This window comes from Takifugu flavidus, chromosome 18 (genome assembly GCF_003711565.1).
Source record: "Takifugu flavidus isolate HTHZ2018 chromosome 18, ASM371156v2, whole genome shotgun sequence".
Lineage (NCBI taxonomy): Eukaryota > Metazoa > Chordata > Actinopteri > Tetraodontiformes > Tetraodontidae > Takifugu > Takifugu flavidus.
In genome coordinates, this window is record NC_079537.1 from 9,233,002 (window position 1) to 9,258,487 (window position 25,486).

The 25,486-nt window shown below is 44.9% G+C and overlaps 2 protein-coding genes across 6 annotated transcripts; both read right to left on the minus strand.

Annotated features, from left to right (window-relative positions):
* Window positions 1–65: 65 nt before the first annotated feature.
* Window positions 66–9,377, minus strand: dnmt1 (DNA (cytosine-5-)-methyltransferase 1). Of its 3 annotated transcripts, none has more exons than XM_057014127.1 (35): window positions 9,148–9,377; window positions 8,683–8,719; window positions 8,290–8,397; window positions 7,985–8,195; window positions 7,816–7,888; window positions 7,626–7,710; window positions 7,502–7,542; window positions 7,363–7,414; window positions 7,214–7,297; window positions 6,999–7,108; window positions 6,758–6,876; window positions 6,574–6,666; window positions 6,332–6,483; window positions 5,999–6,186; window positions 5,878–5,892; window positions 4,988–5,171; window positions 4,807–4,904; window positions 4,501–4,648; window positions 4,295–4,410; window positions 4,020–4,221; window positions 3,812–3,945; window positions 3,567–3,743; window positions 3,257–3,481; window positions 2,978–3,170; window positions 2,793–2,883; window positions 2,580–2,714; window positions 2,210–2,492; window positions 1,990–2,131; window positions 1,630–1,796; window positions 1,370–1,547; window positions 1,085–1,280; window positions 836–999; window positions 640–756; window positions 419–512; window positions 66–347 (listed from the first exon to the last, which is right to left on the minus strand). In XM_057014127.1, the coding sequence occupies exons 1-35, from the start codon at window positions 9,192–9,194 to the stop codon at window positions 310–312; spliced, it is 4,497 nt and encodes a 1,498-aa protein (XP_056870107.1). In that variant the 5' UTR covers window positions 9,195–9,377; the 3' UTR covers window positions 66–309. The 3 variants fall into 3 exon arrangements, with proteins under 3 accessions (XP_056870107.1, XP_056870109.1, XP_056870108.1); XM_057014129.1 differs by lacking the exon at window positions 9,148–9,377 and adding an exon at window positions 9,046–9,070; XM_057014128.1 differs by lacking the exon at window positions 5,878–5,892 and having other exon boundaries at window positions 9,148–9,376.
* Window positions 9,378–11,093: 1,716 nt separating this feature from the next.
* Window positions 11,094–25,037, minus strand: s1pr2 (sphingosine-1-phosphate receptor 2). 3 transcript variants are annotated; one of them, XM_057014131.1, is made up of 3 exons: window positions 24,611–25,037; window positions 14,611–14,774; window positions 11,094–14,193 (listed from the first exon to the last, which is right to left on the minus strand). In XM_057014131.1, exon 3 carries the CDS (start codon window positions 14,066–14,068, stop codon window positions 12,953–12,955), a length of 1,116 nt encoding a protein of 371 aa, XP_056870111.1. In that variant the 5' UTR covers window positions 14,069–14,193; window positions 14,611–14,774; window positions 24,611–25,037; the 3' UTR covers window positions 11,094–12,952. The 3 variants fall into 3 exon arrangements, with proteins under 3 accessions (XP_056870111.1, XP_056870113.1, XP_056870110.1); XM_057014133.1 differs by having other exon boundaries at window positions 14,611–14,790; XM_057014130.1 differs by lacking the exon at window positions 14,611–14,774 and having other exon boundaries at window positions 24,611–25,036.
* Window positions 25,038–25,486: the final 449 nt, after the last annotated feature.

Sequence of the window (25,486 nt, forward strand, 5' to 3'; positions counted from 1 at the left end):
GTTTTCTTGCGATTAAGAAGATTCATTAAAATCAAATGTGAAATAATCTGAGCAATTGCACAAGCTAAATTTCATAAGGGCTTTATTTGAAACATTACACATAGAAAAACTACATACAATATGTACCACACTGGATGGTCGATTCCCAGCAACATGATTAAAAGCACATAAAAAAAACAATTGAAATGGTACAACACAGAATGTCCATGGTGACCACAAAATGACACAGTTGAAAGCTTATTTAAAAGGAATGAGTGCCTGAATCACAGGATTTTTGAAACCATTTCTTGCTGGGAGGTTATCCAAGAACTATTCAGAGAGCTCCATCTTCTCGTGTTTGACATTTTCTGCAAACGGGAGACTTAAGTTTATAAAAACTGTTCAACGTTCAAACGGGCATCGCAGGGACGAGACTCACCTGACGCCTGCTCTTGTTTCATTCGCATCGTGACGCACTTCTTGATCTCCAGGCCGATCGCTCTGGACAGTGGAGGAGGAACGGCATTTCCAACCTGGCAACAGGATAAACTTTATCTTTCAAACCATTTGAGGGCAGCAGCACGCAGGGTCTCTACTGGAAGATAATCCTCATCTCCCAGTATAAATAAGAACAAAAATCTCAACATAATCACTACTTACCTGTCTGTGTTTGTCCAGAATGTTCCCAAAGAAACGGTAAGTGTCGGGGAATCCCTGAGAACGTGCACACTCCCTCACGCTGACCACTCGGTGCTGCTCAGGATGCAGGACACGGCCCTTAAATTCAAAAAGTTTGAGTTGATATAAGAAAATGGCACTTGGAGGTCTGGTTTGAATGATATAGGACGGGTTCTACCTGTTTGCCCATCGGTTCAGGGTTGGTGACGGTTGTGCTGAAGAAGCCGTCCCACTCCAATCTGCCGTAGAGTCCTGCCCAGTGATTGTGGCGGTTCCCGGTGTGGGGCAGACACCAAGGAATCAGGGTGTTGAACTGCCTGTCTGCAGGGTCACATGGTGTCCCTAAAGGCACACGCGAACACATGATCAGATGTCTCCAAACCGTTCGCTTCTACTCCAGAGTTGAAGGAGAAATAAAGCTGAATACCTCCGGCACAAGTGCAGACGCCTCTGAGCGCACCGGTGCTGCTGCGTCCGTTCTTCTTATCCGAGTGCGTGTAGCGCAGTTTCTTCGTCATGGTGCCATCTCGCAGCCTGACCTCGATGTTGGGCAGATCTCTCCAGTCAGAGCCTGGAGCCAGTGGGATGTGACGCATTCGACCTTCCACCAGAGCGCTCATGTCCTGCGGGCACAATCCCAATTACGTTTATTCCTGCTAAGTTATAATTGAGAGTTGGTCACAGAATAACAGAGGTGCTAACAAACCCCCACCTTGCAGATGTGATCTCTGAGAATGGGCTGGTACTGGGTGCCTCTGATCTGCCTCTGGAACCAGGACTGCGGCTCGCCGTTGTAGGAAATCTCCAGTGCGGATGCACCGTTGCGGATCTCGGGCAGATCGGACATGGTGTCTCTGACGGTGATGGTTCTGTAAATTCCGCCGTTTCCTCTGGTGGCAGACAAACAAACAAACAATCGTTTTTATGTTCCATGTCAGATTCCCAACTACAAGTGCGGAGTGTTTCCATTACCGTGTCACGTTACTGACGAATTTCTTATCGTCCACCACCACGTTTAGAGAACAAGCTCTGGGAGCAAACACATGCAAAGGCTCGGGGTAACGGGGCAGCTCTTCACCAGGAGCAGCGGCCAGGATTATTGCCCTGCGGCGGGTCTGGGCAACACCATACTGACCAGCCTAATGAGGAGGGGGGGGCACCAGGTTAGGTGGTTTAGTAAAGCAGATCATCTGAAATGTTCAAGTTGAAGTTTAGGCTGTGCGAGATCACATGTTAAAGCGTTCCCATGACCACTCAGGATAAAACATAAACCCAAAGATTAGCCTGCAGCCCTGATCACCACCCAGACGCTACATAAGTGAGGTCACTCACCTGAAGCACGCCAAAAGTACACTGGTAGCCCATGCGCACCAGACAGCGCAGGGTCAGCTTCAGGACCATGGAGCTTTTAAATGAGACAAAGTTCCTCACGTTCTCAAGCAGGAAGAACTTTGGTCTGTAGTAATCGCAGTAACTGCAAGACAGGAAAAAAAATTAACCATAAACCAAGCAAAACACAGCATAGAATACATCCCAACGTTTGATCACACACCTGAGGTAAGACACCACAAGAGAGTTCTTAAAGGCAGAATATGTGCGAGAGTTGAAGCGGTTCATCCCACTGAAGCCTTGGCAGGGCGGCCCTCCGCAAAGCATCTCCACATCACCCTTCTGAGGCAGCTTCTGCCCAAGAGAGTTGGTCTTCTCTCCAGACATGACCAGCTTCAGTAAGATGTTGCAGTCCTCGGTGAACACGGTTGCCCCGGGGTTGTTGAGCCTGAATGCCTGTGCTGCAGGCTCCCACATCTCGATGGCCCACAGACTCTCAGAGATGCCTGCATTTCAAATAAATGAATACTTGTTTGTGAAGAGCAGAAATGCTTGGTAGTATAGTGTATTTGTGGGTGTGAAGCAGCATTTACCAGCCTGGTGGAATCCTTCAGAAAGTCCACCACAACCAGAGAACACATCCAATGTGCGATATTTGGGCACTTTAGGCATCTGTGGTTCAATAGGAGTGTCCTGGGAGTCCTGCGCAGCCTTTCCTTTGCCTTTACCTTTTACACCCCAACAAAGAGAAGAGTTTAGGATTCTCCACCTCTGAAATCAGTTACTTTTACACTTTTCTCTTTTACCTTTCCCTTTGCCCTTTCCTTTGCCTTTATGGGCGGCTGAACGAGCATGGTTTGGAGGGTCTTCAAAGCTCTTTGTTTTTGCATTGTAGGCCTGTGAAAGCAATCCAAAAATGAAGGACCTGCAGCTTAATGCTTGCGGCCTGATTACTAAACAACAAATCGCTGCATGACACCCGCAAGTGTACCTCTAGGAAGTAGAAGCGATCGGGTCCGCCACTAGAATATTCCTGGACGGGCTCATTCAGGTCCTCCCCATATTCCACTTGACAGCGTCCGAGCACTTGGGCCATATCGACGGTCACCTCTTCATCACTCCAGTACAGCTGATTGATGTCTGTGTGGTACGTGGCCTTAACACCTTTGTGAGTATTCTCAGGTCTAGTAGACGAAACAGAGATTAGTTGGCAATGTTGAAAGAAACGTGCTACAGAAGACAGACTTTGATCATCATTTCATGCGTTGACCTGTAGAATTTGTAGAGTCGCAGTTTGACCTCCGAGGTGTCGGGTTTCCCATTGCTGCGCTTGTGACAGAAGATCTCTTTGATGCGGCCGATCCGGAAAGGGTCTGGAGCGTCCAGGTTTGAGCCCTTGATGTAGTCCGAAGACTTCCTGTAATATTCTGGATAAAGCTCCTCATCCACGTCATCTTTCCGATGGGAGCGTTTCATCGGGCTGGCTGGTTTAACACTGGGTTGGGAGCAAAAGATGGGTGTGTAATTGTCTTTTATGAATACGGTTTCACCAAGTATCCCATTTTGAACCGTTTCCTCACCTAAAATTAAAAGCATCAGGAGGCAGGTAGACACTGTCTCCCACCTTGAACTGTTCCCCCTTAAAGCATGCCAGAGCAAACAGAGCCTTGGAGTCACTATCTTCATCCAATAATTCAAACACATGAGGTATTTCCTGTTCTTTTTGCTCGGTAGTACGAACACAGCTGCTGCAAAACCTGAGGGCAACAAAACAGTAAGATTAAAAACACCGTGGATGCAGCACTACACGTACTCGAGCACTTACTTGAACTTGCAGTCCTCCGATGGTGTGGTCTTGGGAGGAGTCTCAAAGCGGGCAAACTCTGGGTCATACCAGAACTGATAGAAGAAACTCTTCCCGTCATCAGCTATTACTTTGATATCAACATCCAAGCCGCCCTGATACAGAATCAACCAAAAAGGGTCAAAAAATCTTGTATGAAGACAAAAACCTGCTCAGAGCTCATACTTGCCTCCATAAACCAGTTGTTAGATGGAGCTTTATACATGATGTTGACTTTGCCCTGCACATAATTGAGCTGTATGTCTTCACAATCATCCACGAGCACCAGCTCCAGGGGGTCAGAACATTCTCCCAGCACCGTGTGAATCCCACGCATGAACCAGTGGGCGTGAAACATTTTTCCATGCGTGTCCTCCCACAAAGACGTGATCCTGTAGGTTAACTCGTTAGGGTCATTTTATTTCTCACGCAATTACTGAATTTTATACAAAACAAAATACTCACCTTGCCAGAATCAGAGGAATGGATGGATCTTCTGAAGACACAGAGACGCAGTCTCCCACCTCCAACACCTCATCATTTATAGACACCTGCTTGTAGTAGTTCCTCTTCCCTTCAGTCTGAAAAGGAGTGGAGGCAAAAACATAATTTAGAAACTGTACACACAATACTGGGATCTTACAAATAACAGCATCATGGAAGGAAATTACCAAAACTGGTTCACCAATCCAAGTCAGGTTGCATTCTGTCTGCTTCTTCCTCTTGGCATGAGAAACCTTTTTGGTTTTCTCTACTGGAGCGTCGTCTTCCTCAACATTTTCATCATCCTCAGCCTCCTTTACTGCAAGGTTAGGGCACCTGGATGCACATTAAAAAGTGCCACATAAGATGAACAATGAAGCACACTCAGACATAATCTTAATCATACCAATACATTTAGCACCAAAATAAAACTAGACCCATATCAGTGGAGACTCATACTATACCTTTAAAATTGTCCATTATGAATGACATACCTTCTTTGTTTACAAGCTTGTTTACTTTTCCCACTTCCACCAAACTTGATCATGTCCTTGCAGGCTGTACACTTGCCACAGTCTGGAGATTGGCACACCTGATAAACAGAAAATGTGCAGATGTAAAACCAGCATATAATGCATGCAGTTATTCTGATGCTGAAAAACTGTCGAGGCTCACCTCGCAGACGCCACAGCGGTGTCTTTTCACCCCTACGACCTCTTTATCGTTCTGTTCTATCTGGTCAGAGAAGAACGTATCAAAGATCTGACACACCAGTTTGGTCGTGGTCGCCTTCGTCGGGCCCTTACTGTCCTTTTCTATCTTAGTGGGGTGACGAATGGCCTGTCTTCTGGCAGCTCTCCTGTCAATGAAAGAACAATTAAGTCCAGAAGTTGAGTCCACCGTTAAACGCCTGTCGAGTTGTGGAGCGATGGCACTGAAGCCCCTGGCAGTAGACACATCACATCAGGCCATGCAACATGAAAGGCAAACAAAACCAAACAAATGTACAAAAGAGACCTGTAATGAGGTATGAACAACTGGAAAAGATCAGGAATTTGCAGGGAAGTATTTAGCGCGTGTATTTTACCGCTATCCACAACTTGAAAACTGCAGGAAAGCTTCTTTTTAAATCTTTCCTTTACTCTTTAAATTCCCCCCTACATGCAGACATGTGAAGTTTAGCCTGGTCAGATTCTCAGAGCATCTAAACAGATTTTGTCTGCCCTCAGTAAAAAAAAAAAAATAAAAAATAAAAAAAGTCTTTTGCTTCTCCACAATGTCACACATGCATTTTGGAATTTTCTTCCCTTATTAATGTAACTTCAATCCAAATTAATTTGTGGCCAAATTTCATCTAGATTCCTGCCCACCTACAAAACAAAGCTTGTTCTTTGGTCACTTTAATTGTCATCAAAATAAATATAAGTTACAATGAGAAGGGGGGAAAAAAACAAAAACCCTCAGCATGAGCTTTGATGTAAATCTCCGTCTGTGTAGTTTCTGCTAAGGCACACTAACAGACCACAATACAAGCTGTGGATGCATTCGCAATAAGGCCAACCTACCAGGACAGCAGCATGCTGCATTAGGAAATGTCAGACATAACACATTAGGGAGGATAAAAAAGGGGCAGAAAAACCAATTTGTTAAAAAAAATGCATAACTTCAAACAGTCTTCATCCGTACCTCTTTCCTAGAGTGACTCCAGCCAGCTTGATTAGGTCTCTCATGCAGGGCGTCACGATGATTCGCTCTTCATCAGAGTCACCGGCCTCATCATAACTCTCCACTTGTTCCACAACAAACTGGGCGTGGCGCAGAAGTGTGTCTTCAGTGAAACAATTAAAGTTGAGTCCTGCCGGAGGCACCGTGGTCTGAAAGCAGCAATGCACAAGTGTGTCAAAGCTATACTGTCTCTTTTCCCCCCTCCCAAAAAGGTTGACCAAACCTCCTCCTAAAGTGTCACACTTTTAACATTTACCGACCAGTCTACCACTTCCAGTGCACACAAATGCTCACTTCAATCTTGTTGAGGAGATCCTCATATGTAGCTTCCCGATTCTTTTGGAGAAATTCCACCACAATCTTGCTCATATAAATTTTTTCCTGCATCAGTGCAAAGATGGGAGCATAGTCCTCACTGGACTGCATTAGAATATAATCAGCAAATGCTAAAGAAAAGAAAAAAGAAGCAGCATTAGGATGGAGATAAACCAATACAGATATAATAAATCAGAAGTGGAGCTGAAGTACTGAAGCACCTGTAGTGAAACCAATCAAAGCCTTTTCTCCTCCATCGAAACCGGTGATCCACCAGGCATTAATAGGTCCAAGCTTCTTGGCAGGAACCCCACCTGGGACAGAGTTCAACGCTTAGCACAAAGACTAATGCCAAAATGGAAGCAACATTTCATTCAAAAACAAAATATTGTAGGTTTTTAATACCATCCAGGCAAGGATTGTCATCATAAATGGGTTTGACGACACAGCTGAAATACAGCTCCACGTTCTTCTCGATAAGTCCAGAATCAAATGGACAGAGGTGGCCACGCTTGTCATACACACTGCAGGCACAATAGTTCCAAACGTCATTAACTGAACACCAGATTCTCCCACATGAAGTTCATTGTTGCGAAAGATAAACACACGAGGCAAGTGAGTGCCATTTGACATTAAAACGACTTACCTGAAGTTTGTAATCTTGTGTTGCGGCAAATCCTCATAGCTCTCAAATCCGTCCTCATTTGAGTCGAACAGCGAGAGGCGCTCATCTGTTAGCATTCCAGGCTCATCCAGCTGGAGACAAAATAGATCGTTTCAGCTTCAACATTCTTTTGACCGGTACTGAGAGATCACTATTCATCTTTCTATAAAAATAATTTAGAATGTGAAAACACTTACGGCAGTGTCGGGATCACCTTGGAAAAACTTGAGATCGGAATCATCCAAGTATTGTCTACAGTCTTGGCACTTGGGGGGAGGGGTCTTTAAAGAGAGAGCACGTCAGTATGAAACATCGACGTCAAATAAAATATTTAAAACACTATTACCTTGGCAGTAGGAACAGGCTTGGTCTCAGGCTTTATTTCTTCTGTAGACTCACTGCATGAAGAAAAGCATTAGTGTGTTAGAATATTGAAGACCATTCAAATATGCGTACACAGATTTTTGTGCAGATTCAGAACCTACTTTTCATTCGACTCCACTTTAAGGCGCTTCTCTTCCCGTGCCTGCAAACATTTGGAACTCATATTAAAGCATAACATTCCAAACAAACTCCTGACATTAAACAATTGCCAACAAAACACCCAACCTCTTCAGTGTTATTGTCCTCTTTCTTGTCTTCATTTTGACCATTTGTAGAGTCTCCATTCAGGTCTTCGGACTTGCGTTTTTGACTAGGAGAAATCAACTTAAAATGAGAGAACTGCCCATTCATTTTTATAAAAAAACAAAACAAAAACAAAACATTAGTATAGTGTGTGCTTCACCAACATACTCACACTTTAGAGAACATAGACATAATAGTTGGCTGTTTCCCACTGTTTCGTGTAACCCTGGTGCTGGCTGGAGACTCTATAAAATAAAAAAATAAAAAAATTTTTTTTTAGTTTGCCGTGTAGTTATTTCAACTGAATTGCTGTTGCATTATAATAAATACTGGAGACTAACTTTTGGTATCAGAGTTGGCCTTGCTCCTGCGCCCACCCTTCCCTTTAGAAGCAGTTGGTGACTTCATAGTCTCCTCTCCCTCCTGTACATCCATACTGGCCTCTTCACCATCTTCATCTTTGTGAGAACCATTTGTGTAACCATTTGAATTTCCATTTTCAAGATGAAGCTCTTTCCCAAGCAAAGCCTTTACTTTAGAAATATAGACATCCTGGAAAAACAATAGATAAAGACAGGAAAGTAAAATATGACTGAGCAACACATTAAGAGTCTTAATCATTCTCATCTTGCAGCGAGTGATGTACCATTGATATCTCAGAGTTTTTCATGCTCTCCTCTAAGCTGGTAAGCTGATCCTGAGCATCAATATGCAGGAACTTTTGCACCAGCTTGAGCTTTTCTTTTACATGATCCTGGAACAGCAAGTCAAATAAAATGGCCAGCAGCCATCAGATTAGTTAAAATCCATTTTTAGAAAAGCTGTGGTTAAAATATAATACATTATTTAGCAGAATTAGTGTTAGCTGACTTTGAGATTGTTTACCTAATTGAGATTTATATCTGAAATATAAGCAATTATTCATGAAAAGCTAAAAGAGGTAAGATCTATTGGTAAATATGATACACTGCGAATCAACACCTAATGACGAATAATTCTTAAAGATTAAGTGGAAAGAGGCGTCGAAAGCAGAAAGCACCTCTTCTGTGGATCCATCCTCATCCAGCACCTGCAGCCTGTGAACGAGAGGAAATAATAAATTAATAATAATCAGCAGCTTTGGTGACTTCAATGGAAAAGCAATAGAGCCAGTGTGATGCGAGCTAGCAGAAGCTAACGAAACTTCCTGAGTGGCGCCAAATCCGAGATGTTGTTCATCCACTGACAGACAAGCAGCTAACTGGCTAGCGTTGACAGAAGCCTTTCCAACTCTGCATTCGCTTTCAAGCTTGCCTCTTATGCGATAGCAAGCTAACATTAGCAGCGGGGGCTAGTCGAAGCGTACGGAGGAGCAGTGTCTAAGCGGACCAAGTATAGTCAAACTCCCAGGCGGCTTATTTACCGTGTTACAATGATGTGCGGTGTCGTGGTTTTGAAACTAGACAAGAGGCAAAGATGCTACATCGGAATATTATTAGCACTCATCTTATTACCATCACCTCACCTTTTCTTGACATCCTCTGGTAAAGACAGGGAAGTCCTGGTTGGCATGTTAACTCACGAAAATTTTAAAATGGAAGCAATAAAAGTGTCCTAAAACCAGATAAAACGACGCCTAAACCCACTGTTAGCAATCACAACGTGGCGACACCACTCGTTGGTTGACTCTTCTTCCAGTGGATGCTATAAGCGATTCAGGCGCGCGGGCCGTCTTTTCGCGCGGAAACCTGGGTGTTGTGGATTGTACCACTATATTAATCTAGGGGTGGAAGATACTAATATGGCGCTCTATATTTTGGAATTTCGTGTACTATCTAAGCGTATAAGAGACTAACATGAAACAAAACTATGTTGAAAACGAAAATAGTTGCAATATTTATTTCAAATTTTCTAAAATATATTTTTCAAGAAAATATCAACTAAGTCGTCACACCTTGACTGTTCCCTAGAGGTTGTGGACCACTGACCAAGCGGAAGCACTCTGAATGTTGTTTACTGATTTGTTGTCCGGGTGGACAGGAGCCGCGTTTTACAAATCGCTGCCATTTCAGTGAAATAATCATTTAATGCAAGTAGTGAAATGTTATGCACACAGAAACCACGGTCCCACCTTTTTATATGTAAAAACTAATTAATTAAACACGCACGCTCATGGAGACTCGTTTGTCCAACACCAATACAACAGAAAAGCACTGTTCCTTCTTTTCTATCTGTTAAACGATATCTATATTTAACACAAGACAAAATATCTTAGACATTTACACTACGCGTTCTGAAAATGGCAAATTCACTTTTGAAACAACATTTAGAGAGATTACATATTCAATTTGTAAATGAACTAATTAAACGCTGAGTAAAATATGCCGTCTTCATCAAATGTTCCATACAGTCTAACCAGTCATTGCAGAAAACGTGTTCAGGATGTTATAAAATAAGTTGCAGAGAAAAGGTGTGGATGTGGTGATGCATATTTATGAGTCTTACCTCGCATAAACCTTCTCCTTAAATATTTGTATGTGTTTCATGTTTAACCACTTCAATTTCGTTTACTCGCTATGCCTAGCTTTTACCGCAAGGTGGCAGTCTGTCACCTCTGGAAAAAATATGTTGTTTTTATTGATTGAAAAACCAGAGAATTGAGTTTTTTCCCGTATGAAATAAATAGTATGCGACAATACGTCCACAGCTATATCATTTTACTTAAATCAATTTTTTTTCTGATCACCATCTGCTCAAATTGCACTTATTTATTGAGCAGTAACCAACGGATCTCACCTGATGTTTATGGCTTAAAAGGCATGTTCTTTGAATTAAATGTCTATATCATGATAGTATTTTTTTGTTTCTTGGCAATTATAAAGTACATAAATCCTGAATGTATTTGTGGGGCAATCAGCTTTTGTATACACAGTTCTATTTTGCCTTTCAGGTTTCTGAATCTGGTGTCATCCTGAGGATGACTGCAGAGTCTTGGCAGACCTCCCAACCAGTGCAGCCTCCTGGGGTTAGTTCAGTCCTGTTCCCACCCAGGAATCTGGGATGTCTGACAAAAAACAGACCCAACTTTCCCAAGGCCACAATAATTCAACCTCTCTCCTCGCCCAAAGTCCCCCCTTACCAAAAAAGCATCTCCTCGGACTTCTCTTTATGTCGCTGAGAATTTCTGCTTTTCTCCATGCTTTGCCATATTTCCCTTCCTTGTCCTATTTTGCTTTAGCCAAGGTAAAAAGGCTGTGATTAATGACTAGGTAGTATTTGTTTGTACAGTTTTGGGCTTTCGTGTTGACTCAAGTGTGTGGTGACCCTGTCAGGGCATGTTTAATTGCATGCTGGATTTGAATACTTTTTTAGTTCCGTGCACAATTAATCATGGTTTCAAAAAGTCCAAAAGAAAAAAAGAAGCTGCAATTACAGTTTGACTCAGAAACAAACTCAAACATGCAAAAGATGTTCTTTTAGTATTTTATTCATTTTGTAGAAAAGGGAATGCAGTTAACAAAATGTTTATGTACCTACATTAGTGTTTTCAGATTGTACCAAATGAACACAGGTAGCGTGCTACTGGACACACAAGGCTATTGCACACAAGACATTATTTCATACATCACAACTCAGACATATTATACAAAGATATTTACATAATTACAAAACACACAGAGTTCGTCTTGATCATGAATTCATAGTCAAGCAAAACACATGGAAGTGATGGGTAACGCAGAACAGAGCATCTCTGCGTCTGGAAAAAACAAGTCGGGGAAAACAAGCGAAGCTGCCAAAGTGCTTTTCACCATTTCTACTTGAAAAATTAATTCCAAAAAGAAATACAGAGGAAGAAGAGATTTAAATGTGTGATGTCTAGAGGAAGAAGATTATTGTATCCCTAAACAACAGGAACCGGACGCTGAAAAGCAGGACTTCCTTCGGCTGAGGGAAGCCGTGGGGTTGCTGGACGCCGCAGAATGAGAATGAAGCTGACTTCCTGGGGAGGGCAGCCCTCCTCTCTGCATCTGTAACCGGATCCGTCCTCCATTCTGAAGGGTCTCATTGGAAAGATGAAACCTTTGCACATCTTTAGTTGTGCAAGGCTATAGGTCAGACCGGAATGTTCAAAATCTTTGTTCATGGTGCTTTTTAGGACTTCACAGTGCCAGTGACACCCACCCCCCACCCCCCAATTCTCCACTCTCTGAACGTCAATGTAATTCAAAATAATGGTCGATAATACTGTCAAAAACGGAGCACCGCCCCAAACACTTCATACATACATTCATTCAGCCTATAGCTCCCAAAGAGGAAGTCAGGGACAGAGGCGGCACTCTGCTGCTACAACACTGTCGGGACGCGGGTCAGGTGAGTCAAAGCTGCTGGCCAGCTGTCCGCGAGGGACATTCATCAGTGCCAAACTCATGTCGGGAAATGCACTGTCTGATTTGGCCTTCCTCTGCAGACGCTGAGATCCACCAGACAACAAACAAGAGCAAGATGGGAAAGGTGTTAGTGGTACAAGCTGGAGCTGGATTATATCATACAAGTCATACAAGTTTACAAATAAGTTAGGAGTTCATGCATTAAATGTACGCGGATTAAGTATGTTTGATGTAGTTAATCAAATCGTTTAAACAAGGTTATATAAGGAATACATAGCCCTGGTTTTCTGGAGGGAGTGCGTGTGGTTATTTGGCTTCGGTGGAGTGAAGCGTGGAGTCCATCGCTGCCTCCGTTTCCTGAGGGAGCGAGCAACGAATCAGGCTTAAAGATACAAACCTTATCATATCATTCAAGGAGCGTAACAGGTTAAACTTTTAAAAGAGTCACAATCTCTGATGTCATCTACAAAGTGCAGCTTTGAAAGCGTTGCATTGATTGCAGTTCTTGCGAGGCCCAAACAACTCCCCATAACTATGACATTATAGGTGTTATACTGTTTTTGGCTTTTCATAACAATGCGACAGTCATTGAGAATGGTTTGCGTGTCTATTAACTACTGCGAGTACCAATTTTACCCAGTATCTATTTTCACATTTTTCATCCCTAAGAAACTGGTTCCATTACTTCTTTGCCTTTTTACCTGGTGGAATCACTTTAAAGCTGATTGTGAATTCACACAATTTTGATTGTTCTCGGAAAAAAACTCTTTTGATGGCTGTTGCCACCTCGGCAGACCTGAGTCTGTCCAGGAAGTCCTTGCATGTTTTTAAATTTTTTTTTTTAAACTTTACCTTGCTCTCGGATCCTCTAAACATACTTTGGTTCGCTCGCACACAGAAACACACACACAATCTCTCACACACACTCTTCTGTGCACCGCATTAGACACAGGTGGTGCAGTCTTGCATGATAGGCGTGGTCTGGTGTTCATGTTTGTTGGTGCAGTGTTCCAGAGAGCTGGAGCTCTTTAGAGGGACCAGGCAACGGTCAGTGGGCCTCCCGCTTTGCAGCACCCCCCAGCAGCACAACACGCGCAGAAACTCCTTCCTCATATCCTTACTGCGCAATGTGTAGATCACCGGGTTAAGCGCCGAGTTCAGAGTGGCGAAGCCAAAAAACATTTGTGATTTGGAGAGGATTGGGCAGAACTGGATCTGACAAAATGAATCCAAGAGCAGGATGGTGAAAGCAGGCAGCCAGCACATGATGAAGACGCCCAGCACGATCGTGACGGTTTTTAAAAGGGCATAGGCAGCGGAGTTTGTTGCTTCCTGGTGGCTGGAGCGTACAATCAAGTAGATTTTCACATAGAGGATGACAATAGAGAGCAGTATGATGCTGAAAATGGTGACGACAAAGAGGATGTACTTCTTCGAATACAGCGGCAGGACCGCCGAGCATTCTGGGAGGTTGTTGATGCAGTTCCAGCCAATAATGGGAAGTCCTCCGAGCAGGATCGAGGTGACCCAAGAAGCTCCTATCAAAAGAAACATGCGACATGTCTTGGTGGAGCCGTACACCTTCACTTTGGTGATTGCGAGATAGCGCTCCATCGCTATCGCCAGCAAGCTGAAGACCGAAGCTGCCAGGGCGATAAAAACTGTACCTTCCCGGATGAACCACTGTATGGGCATCAGATCGAAGGTCCTCGACCCCGAGAGAAAAATGTTGGCTATGTAGGCCGAACCTGCGAGCAGGTCCGAGAAGGCCAGGTTGCCGATGAAGAAAAACATGGCGGAGTGGAACTTCTTATTGCGGCAGACGGCGATTAAGACGAGCAGATTCTCCAGGATGATTATGGTGCACAGGACCACAATGACAATGTTCAGGGTGGGGAGCTGCTTTTTATCCTCAATTCGTTTATCCAGATCCTGGGTGGTCAGGTTCTTCGCAAAGACATAGTAGGAGTGGATCAGGCTCTTATTGTAGTACTGGGAATACTTGCTCTTCATGGCGACAGGATGGCAGAGCACAGCGGCTTTACGGCAAAGATTCATTCACACAGTGGAAGTGTACAAACTTTCTAAGCCAATCTTTGTCCTCCAAGGACACTGGGAGGGCCCAGGCTGGGAAGGAGATGGCCCGTCCCACAGTCACGTCTAAGGAACTCTATATGGGTCACCTGCGGACACACAGAAAGGAAGAGACGGCCTGTGTTACTTGCTGCACAGATAAAAATCACTGTAACTAAATGGAAAAGTTGTTCAGCAAATGCTAAGCAGTCTTCCTCCAAAATGCATTCAGCTTTACATTTCACGCACACTGACAATCATATTAAAACTAAACAGTCTCGCAGTACTTACTGTTTTAAATCTATAACTGCAGCCCCAGAGGCACACAGGCCACAGGTGTAACTGCTCTAAAGGGAATATTGTAAAGGTGCCAGGGAATTGTCCTGTGTTATCATCAAGACTTTGCCTATTTTTGACTATCCAACCTGTGCAGGTGGAGATAAGGTCAAAGAATTAAAGAGGGAGGCAGAATGCCGGGGCTTACACAAAGGGCTGCACTCACAGACTGAAGGAGAAATTCCACTAACCCTGTCCGCACACTCGGCTGTCAACACATGGCATTGTTGTGGGGAGCGAACCATTCCGCTCCAGTGAGCCCCCTCTTGTAACTTCAGAATAGCTCACGGATCAGCCAGACTTCTTAATCGTTCCAACCAGCTCGCAGATGTCAACAGCAGATCAAATATCGAGTCTGAAAGGCCAGATATCTGTAAAAATCCAATCCCAGCCAACTGCTCAGAATAATTACCATTCTCAAGATTTCCGTCAATCTATCAAGTGACTGAAAACATAAACGTCCTGACCAATATTAAACACCTTTGCCCTATGGTGGTGTCAAGTCTTTTTGACATGATTCAAAAAGTCTGTTAACGCTGGTGTAGCTGTAAATTATTCATAGAGGAGCCTGTAAACAGAACAAGATGGACCGCAGATTTAGAGTTGCAAACAAAGGAAACTCAGAGCTGCTCTGGAAATCTAATTAGATGCAGAGCTGATGTTTTAAACCTGTCAGTGGTAACGAGATCCCTCTGCAGAGCGGCTCCAGATGTAACTGAACACCGCTGCCTCCATCCAACAGCTGCAGCAGCTCTGTACTGCGAGCGCCAGTGGATGCTGGAGGTGCCCGAGCTTCAAAATGGAAGGGAATGAAACATGGAGAGGGACCAGGACAAAGACAGAAGGGAGCATGCATGTGGAATGGCATCTGGACACAAAGGCAAGAATCTGAGACATCGCTGTGACGTCCACGCGCGGATTCATCCGTGTGACGTGCTGCGGCACGCCAAATTCAACTTAGCGCATGCACTGAACTCTGGCTGAGATGTGAGCGGCTTGCACGGGGAGATGCAACTGGTTACTGGTAATGAGCAACGCCACATTTCCTCAAGCAGGAACAAAGAACAATGGCCTCCCTCGGTGCGGAGAGCCTTGCCCCTGAGTCTCAATAATAAGACAGTACACTTCCATTTGGATCTGAGCGCTCTTATCTGACACACCCTTACCCCACTCTATTCCTAGAACCCTCGGCGCAAATACGAAGCCTGAATATGAGTGTGTGTGTCTATGTATGTGTCTGTGTGTGTATGTGTAGAGTGTGTGTAAGCTGCACCAGTGCAATTACATTAGGCTACAGTTCTGCAGCCTATATTGATTTTCTTATTGGAAAGTTAGATACACAGAGCAGTTCTCTACCTCCACACCCTCCAGTCTGCTGAGAGGACAAACTTGCTGAGTGCTCTCTGGCCCGTCGTGCAGACAGCTCAAGCTTTTCCTGTCACCTTCAGTCCTCTGCATCAGTCATCAAGGGGTTTCACTGTGTACAGGGAAACCTGACAGGCTGGTTCTCCTGCAGCTCGGTCTCATTTCTGCCCTGCCCCTCTACCTGCCATGTGGCACTCGGGAGTTTCCTCAGCGACTGCGTGGCGACAATGCAGACTTCCTGCTGCCAGACACCAGTTTTCACTTTCACGGAGGGCGCGATCATCGCTCCGGCTCCCTTAGCATTACATAAAGCTAAGCACATAAAGCATCAGCATCTAGCCTGGATTCTTAATTATTAATACCTTAAATTTAAAGTGTGTTATCTATACCTCACAGATCAGTTTCAATTAGTTGACAGAAATGCACATGCAAAAGTACACGGCACAGAAACACTTGCATATGTTTTTTTTTCCTTTGTGGTTTCACAAATCAGAAGCAGAGAGCAAACACAGTCAGACACAATATCCTGTGTACTGTTCACAGAAAGCACAGACAAAACGTTAGCTAATAAATCGAACGACCAAAAGTTTAAACAAAGTTAAACAACTAAGAATGGGGGGGGGTTTAGTTTAGGTAGTTTATCTAAGACACAGAGCATCTCAGAAGAGAATAAAGCCTGTCGCTGAAATTGGACTCTTGTTTTTTTAACCCACAACAGACAGCTCCATCACGGGATGACCACTCGACAAAAGCCTCAGGTCTTTTTCCCAGAAACACCTGATAAGCCCCAATTAGCAGAGCATCTGCTCACCAAAAACAGAGGTAATGCTGCACCATTACACCAGCTGCTACCTGTGACACTCCTCTAGGAACCAGCTCTGTTTTCACTGCAGGGGAGGAAACTTAGCTAAAACCAGAGGTTAAATAGACCCAGGTCGTCATTGAAATGCCGTCGCAGCTTGTTTCGCACAGCCTGCTTCACATGTTGGCGCCGTTTGTGGCCTCAAACATCTTGTGCTTTTCACACTCCATGCACATTGCTGTCCGTGGCAGATTATATTAATTACCCACAAGCCAGTGTGAGGTCACCACTCCTTACTTTAATGTTGAAATTTACAGAACAAAAAAACTAATTAAAGAAGCTGGAAAGGTGACTGTTAGGCATTTCTGCTCGTAAAAACAGCGCAATATAGATGTTTTGTTCATTAGGATGCTGTCTGATGAGTGAATAAATGCCTATTTTTCACATTTTAGTGGAATTTAATGACTTCCTGCACTCTGGAAGCGAGAGACCAGACTTTTCTTTTGGAACTTCTTTCATCTGTTCTTGGGTTTAGTAACAGTTGCATGTTAATCCATCAGTATCTGCAACAGTGAGTTATGGGTTCCTGTTCAGTGTAATGGCAAGATCGGTGTGCGTACAATATCAGCGTACAATATATTATCTGTAGCAGTTTTTCGTGAAAACTGTTTGCATGTGTGTGTGTGGTAGACAAGTGCAATGGAAAAGATAAATGCTCATTTCATATGGAACTATAAGCAAGCAAATGAGGTTTTTGGGGCACTTCAGTATTAGTGGCATAGAGGCATCAGGGTGACCTCAGAGCGTGTGCAGAAGAGCTGTAATCCTAACAGGAAAATTCCATGTGCAACGCACAGCAACATTGTCAGAACATTTCCCTGGTCAAGTGTTGACATGTCAAACACTCTTGGAGAAAACACAAGTCCTACCACAGAGCTTCACCACTTTTACCAAAGGAGCTTCAGTTTTATGAAAATGATTTAACAGGGGGGCGGCACGGTGGTGTGGTGGTTAGCACTGTTGCCTCACAGCAAGAAGGCCCTGGGTTCGATCCCCGGTTGGCACTGAGGCTGGGGACTTTCTGTGTGGAGTTTGCATGTTCTCCCTGTGCCTGCGTGGGTTCTCTCCGGGTACTCCGGCTTCCTCCCACAGTCCAAAGACATGCATGATTGGGGATTAGGCTAATTGGAAACTCTAAATTGCCCGTAGGTGTGAGTGTGAGAGTGAATGGTTGTCTGTCTATATGTGTTAGCCCTGCGATTGACTGGCGTCCAGTCCAGGGTGTACCCTGCCTCCGCCCATTGTGCTGGGATAGGCTCCAGCCCCCCCGCGACCCTCAGTGGAGGAACAAGCGGTAGAAAATGAGTGAGTGAGTGAGTGAGTGAGTGAGTGATTTAACAGGAGGATCCCATGCGTGCAGCTTTTAGCACTAGTAGTTTAAAATTGGCCCAGAACAGATGGGCCCTGTTTTTAAAAAAATGTATTTCAAGCCTCTGTGCAACCATGCCGTGCAACCACAGAAAGAAAATGATTTACTATTTCTACTCAGTGGCGGCTAAAACCTACAGCTCTGTCCATCACTGCATCACAGGCCTTGTGTGTGTGTGTGTGTGTGTGTGTGTGTGTGTGTGATTTTTTTTTTCTTTCATGTCAACGCACCAACCTCATTGATTGTTCACGGTCAATTTCTGGGAATAAGCATCAGGGTTTCCGCTATCACTGTAACTGGGATGAAGTGGATCCATTCTGCTGTTGCACGAGTCCTCTTCTGCATTCAGGCCCTTCAAATGACCCCCACACAGACAGATCAGGGACGGCATTCATGCAGAAAGTCTTATTTCGTGGGACCGCTCACATAATGTTTGTATAAACCCTAAACAGGGCCTGCGTTAATCTTCAACCGACACCATTATCTCGGCCACACGCCACAGAGAGCGCACTGATGATGACAACTTTGGGGAGATGATCGCGTCAAAAAGCAGAAGTGAAAAGTCGACTCACGACCAACAATTTAAATTTTCATTTAAGAACTGTCAAAATATAAATCACATAATTCCAAACAAGTTAACAAGGATTTTCAGCTTTTCCTCCTGAATGTCAGCATAGACATGCAGAATCATAAATACAGCTTATGAATGCCCTTCAGTCCTGTCTCACGGTGCTGCATGGTGCTACGATACCACATTTCCTAAAATAGAAAAGGCAGCGTGACCGTCTGAGCTATGCTGAAATCAAACATTAAAGTTAACAGGATCTCACCCACTACGCATAAAGTCGGTGGTCGAGTTAAGCAGAGAGAAGTGCGCCGGTTATACAGCCGAGAGGCAGGACACAGATACCAGAAGGGGGGCTGAAAATGCCTCAGACTCGAGGGAAGAGAGGAAACGAGAATTCTTCAAACAATGATGAGATAAATGCAAAACATGCCAACGTAAGGGGTCATGAGGGGGTTGCGTTATCATCACAAGAGTACAGACGAGAAGTGTAACTTTGTCAGATCAAATTTTTATCATCCTTCCTGTTCTCGATTCTTACTGTGACCAGACGAGCGTGCTTCATTTGGGCATATAAGCCGCTGGAGGGGTCGGGGGGATGTCCCCGATACAGGGCTTTATCGGATAATTAGGGATTGCCCTTTCGCTTGTGAATGCATCTGACAGTTTGGGTACAGCCACTTCTTAGGGGGTCCGTTCTGCCGACACGGTTCAGCCAGAACCAAACAGCACTTGACTTGTTTTGTGAACGATCTCATTTCCTGCTCTCCTCCTCCACTCATCTCTGCTGCTTCGTTCTGGCCTTCTCTGTCATGTTGCAGAAAAAGGGACTCCCCTCCCCCCAGGTTGCCTAGTTTTGGGGTGGGGTGGTGGGATCTCAATGGGTGGCGCCTGAAAGGCAATTATCGCAATGCTCTCACCCTCGGACCGTCACTGTCAGACTAAGCTGCTAGATTCCAAATTATGTATATTTTGCAAAGCTCTCATTTCCATATTTGCTTTCATGTCGCTCCCTGACTTGCAGAGCCACATCATCTGCACCCTAGGCATGTTGGTGGGGGTGGGGGGTGGCTACCCCCCACCCCCACCAACATCACCACCTCGTCCTCCTCCTATATTTTAAACTTTACCAGAGATCAAAGGACACAACCACAAAGTGGCACATCAACAAGGATTCATTTAGCTCACATCTGGAACAGACATGGTCTTAGAGACCCTATGAGAGCACAATGACACATCTCTGTTCAGGGTTAGAAGAAGAATTTGGAATGATTCAAGCTGCTTGTTTATTAACACCATTGGCTCATTACAACAAATAAATGCAAACCAGGGACATATAAATACCGTTATGGAGCTTAAAAAAAGTCGTATTCTCATAATTAAATAGCGTAAACCACGAATAGAGTCACTCAGCCATTAAGTTGTCAGGTCTGTGTGTGCAAAGGGTGCTAGTGTTAACCACATGGTGTCTCAGGCAGACAGAGTGTGCATGCAGGGAGATCCGGTCTGGCTGGGCTGCATCACAAACCCAAGGTGTTAACGCTTGCTTTAAGTTTCAGATGTTCTGCACGTTCACACGTTTCCACGGTTTTTTTTTTTTTTTTTTTTTATTTTTTTTACAAAGAAGGCTCCACTAATGAATAGCTTTGAATCCTCTTTTTAGCCTCTTTTGTCCTCGATCCCTACTCGTATTCTACTCTCTTGCTAGACATTGAACTCCACCCCTTCTCATGTTCTGGTGCGTTGCTGTGAAAATGCGAGGCTGCCGTGACAGCTCGTGATTATTTGCTGTATGGCATGCCAGGAAGCACAAGACATGCAATTGTCCTTTATGTCCATGCATTTCTGTATGTTTGGGAACATGGAGGGTCGCAGTAAGTGTGACAATCGCGTTTGTTCCACCGATGCTGTGACGATCATGGGACCGCATGCCAGAAGCAGGGGAGGGAAGCCATATAAAGATGCACACAGTGACAATGGATAACATCTATACAGGCTGACGCACAGCAGCACAAGGCAGCTGGGATTACTCCCACTGACTGTCCACCAACAAGACGATGACTCGATAGAGACCCTCCATCTTTCCGTGTGGTAGAGCACAAGGAAAGGCTCCAGATTTCTCTGGCAAAGGCGTCCATTAAACACAGCTCTCTCATGAGAACAACATGGTTGCCTGGAGAGGGATCGGTGTTGTGTCCACACAGCCCACAGTTGTTCCTCTCAATTTTATGGAAGATTTTCTTTTTTGCTTCGAATCACACAATCTCTTATGATGTCAATATAAATTGGTATGAAGCCTTGGGCAGAGGGTAAAAAAAAAGTCGCAAACTGATTTCAAAAGACCAGCCGGTGTTTGTTTTGAGAGGGAGCCAAGGGTAATTAACATTAGAGTTTCGGAGCGATGCACCGTCTGCTTGACTTCCTTTCCCCCACTGTAAAGACTTCGTTTTACGCAGATTTAGTGAACCCCAAGGCCAGCGTTGACGAGATCTTTTATAGTAGCACTTCAGAACAGTGTCGTGGTGCAACATTTGCTGGGGAGGATGAGGTACCAGCTCCTTGACTGTGACCTAGACCCCAATGATGTGACACAGGCGGTTGAGCAAATGTCACATTAGATTGACGTCAGCGGAAAGTCTGTCAGTTGAAATGGAGCAGTCTGACCCCTGTCAGGATGTCTGTTTGGCAGGAGGTTACATCAATCAAGGCTGAGGAGAGCCTCGGGCTAAAACACAACCATTTGCTTTCTGTTTATGGACTGGCTTTAGCAAATCTGACAAAAATCTTCGGTGGAAAGAAAATCAATGGCTTTAACAGGCTCTCGCTGGCTGCATGGGGCAATTCCTAATCCAGGAAAACTGCTTTGGGATGTGAGGAGGTGGGGTGTTGGACTTATCCCTGTTGAGATTTCCAGCTGCACAAACAAAGCCCGGTGGATAACAAAAGCTTCCAAGAGAGGAGCCACAGCATCTTCATGTGTACCTGCTCCAGGATGGTGCTGGTGAGCAGAAACCACGGCATGAGCACGGCGATTATATCTGTCACCCTGAGACTGATCTACTTCACTTCATAAACTGCACTACCTGACCTGCTGCTCCCGCTCAAACCCACAATATTAACCCCAAAACGCAACGCTCCTGTCTCTGAGACCTGCCAAAGGATCTGAAAATGGCTGATTGAGCAGCATCTGCATCATTTCCACCTGGCAGCTTTTTAGAACAAGAGCTGGTCCAAGCTTGACACAAGATCAACCCGATCCTTACCTTGGAAGGTTTCAGGAAATCACTGCATGCTGCTACAAGCATTAGCACCTTTTCACGATGGAGGGGGTGAAATAGTTTGGCCAAGTCCCTCAAGTGGAAAAGGAATGTCACAGGATACTTTAAGCTAATGGATTTTTCCTTACATTGATCCAAACCTTGTCCCACGATAACGCCGCACCTTTCGCCCCTGCACCAAACAACAGCTGATATAAATGTTCATATAATAAGAGAGGAGTAACGCAATCTGGAGTGACATCATGAACTCAATTCAACAGACAAAGTGGGTGAGAAGCAGAAGGCTCTGCTTTTGCTTGTGTGATCTGAGATACTCCCAGCCATTGGACATGAATCACACGGCTACATGTTGTCAGCTGTGTGTTGTGACTTGTGCTTCAGCAGTTAACACAAGGCTTTTTTTTGTTTTTTTTAGCTCCAGTTGCCACACCCAAGGAAAAGTGTTTTCCAGGCAAAGAGGGAGCACCAGCTACACACCAGCAGGCTGCCAGCAGATTCATGTCAGAGAATAGCTCTCGAATAAAACTGAAACACCTTCATTGTCTCATCTGTTCTTCCAAAGTCCCTATTCTTTTTTCCCCAAAGCCTTTGTACCTGTTTCCATTGAACCGGGTGAAAAAGCCAGGGCACCTCAGGCAGGTCGCTCCTCTGATCTCCCAGTGTCGTTACCCACCCAGCATGGATGAATAAAGTGGTGCGTGTAGACAACAAAAGATAAGTCATTCTCCCAAAGGAAAAGCCTTCTCGCCGTATCCTATAAGCAAACCGCTCTCAGGCCTGTGCTGAAACTCGAGCATCCACCAGGGATCGACACCAGCCGCCCGCCCACCGCCCATCCCTGCCTTCAACCCCCAAGTGACCCATTCTAAAAAAAAAAAAAAGCCCTTAAAATGTCGTTCCCATCGCTGATCTACCATGAATTTACTTATCGGGCTGTGCACTTGTACATCTGTTTATTTATTCATCTATTTGAATGCAATTCTCACGCTAGCCCAGGCTGTCCCCATTGAGAAGGGTCTGTTTACAACAGTTTTATAGAGGAAGCCAGAGAACAGAGCATGAAGCAGGGTCAGAAACATGCAAATCCTGAACCTGTGATGTCTGCTGGAGCCCCAATCTAAGATGAAAAGAATCGAAATTCCCACATTGACTATTAGCACAAATGTCATGTGAATGTGGAGGAAACTGTCTTGCCCGTGAAAGGAAATGTGAAATAAAATTGAAAGGCCGTCGTGGGGGTGGAGGGTTCTGGTGCAATGAACAGTGGAGAAACGTGGACCAAAGGCGGACAGCCATCCATCTGGTTGTATCACCTCCCATCTTCAGCACCTGATCCAGAAGACTGCACTAAACAAGCAAAACCAGCCGCTCTTGCACAACATGTGCATCAAGAAACCTGTTGACAGAGCCTTCAACACCTACTAGTCCCCTTCTGCTGCTGCTGAGCGTGCTTCCTCCTCACCCCCTACTCCTGATGTTATCACAGAGAGGTGTTTGGTTCATTCAAAGGGCTTTGTAGCATCCATGCGCGTTTTACTGGGTTTGGGTTTCTAGACCCGTATCCACGACTGGACCTTGAGATAATGCCACCATTCGCTGCCTTTTCAGTTTCCATCAGCCAGTTGGTGAAAAAAGCAAAACAAAAACCAAGACAGCAGCAACTACAGGGTAAAGAATGATGGATGGAGGCTTTTATCTGGGCAATAAACATTAGTTCCTGCAGCTTATCATCTTATCTCGTTCAGATTTAAGCATTCTTCCACCACAGGATGCTTAATGGCTGTCCTGCTGACACCTACGCATCCTCTTCGGCAGGTTTTATGCTTTGGCACGAAAGGAAATGATGTTTGTTCAGTGAGTTGCATCTTTATGACTGTACAAATACAAATCATCTACCAGGGGTGGCACACACATTACCCCTCAAATGCCTCTCTCTCTCTTTTTTTAATGTGTGATGTATTTTCTAGTTTACTAAAAATTGCAGTGCCACGTTGTGGTTTTGCTTGTAAAGGTTCGAAACTTCCGCAATTGCCGCCACCCCAGCCCAGATTAACTCTGGTTTGTGGGGGGATAATGGGGGCTTTTGTCTTATTAATACATCCTTGCAACACAATGCCTTCTTTAGAGTGACGGATGAACAAGCCTCAACAACGTCGGAGGGGTCAGAGCTATAGGGGGCGGCGGAGGAGGGGGTTCACAGCAGGCCGCACAACGGCTGGGGGAAACTGCGTGCGTGCATGCGTGCGCGTTTGTAGGACGCGCCTAAGGTCAGGCTCCAAAGACCGCTACACAAAGTATGATGCGGCACACGGCATCACTCCCACCTCCCCCCAAAACACACCCACGCACACACACACGACTGCAAAACTCCGGTGCTGCGTTAATAAATAATCTTTGTTACTCATTAAAACGCGCGCTGCGTCCGACCAAACGCAGCTGTCACGCACTAAGGAGCTTCAAAATGCGGAGCCTCCTACAGCAGATGCATGTGAAGTGCAGAAGTGGCCCTCCTGCAAACGTGGGTGATGACTGTCAGCGATGGTCGAGGAGATGGTCCTCACCTATTCATCCAAACAGCGACTTTATTGTACGAGCGTGAATTTACAAGGATGAATATCAGCGATCCAAGTTTGAGGAATTGACTTCCTCTGCTGTTTTAGGACAGTTGGGGGGACATACTGTAGGGCCCTTTGTTGGAGCTCTGGACTTCATTCAGTCTGTCACACAGAAATGTTTGGAGAAGCGAACTTACCCCATGAGAAGTAGCAGCGAAGCGTCACTCCGGCATTTATGCGTCTCCACAGGTTCGCGCATACGGACACCAGATGATCTCACCACCTCAAAAGAGGTTGTTTTTTTTTTAGCTCTGTTGTCAAGTCGCAACGGTGATATTCAAAACTTTAGTCTCGGTTCAGACGGCGCGTCCCGTCTGGCAGTTGTTAAATCCATGCCGGTCTGTACGCCACCGCGGAAATTCTACAAAAGAAAATGCAAAAAAGGCAACAGAAACGCGACAATATTCCCCCGGAACCGAGGAACGTTGGAAGCCAAAGGAGACTTTTTTTAAAGTGGAGTTTGCACTTTCTCTTTTGTTGCTCTAATCCAGCAGTCCCTCTGATTGTCCTTCTGCTGTCTGGGAACAAGGGCTCGGCGGGGTTGTGAAGCGTCAGGGAGGCGCACGCATCACGCGGGCTCTCTCTCTCTCTCACACACACACACACACACACACACACAAGCACACACCCACACGCAAAAGAAAGACTGTGGAAACATGCTCATAAATACCCACGAGAAATAGCAATGAGAAACAGCAATCAATGTGGGAAAACACCTTTTTTTTCCTTAAATAAAAAAATCTATTTCTGGACGTTTCCCTCATTTTGCAAACAAATGAAGTCCAGATGTTCCAAATCTTCACTTTCTCTTGCCTAGCAAATCCCACATTTCCCAACCCATTGAGCTTTGGAGAGTTGTAAATGCGTAACTAAAGCCTGGTAGAAGTAACACCTTCGCTTCACCCTCCAGACTCTGATGGACTCCTCTAATGATCTCTGCAGAGCAAATGACATGATTTTCATCTTTATTCTTGATGATTTCTCACATTCCCCGTGTAACCTCGGTGTAGCAC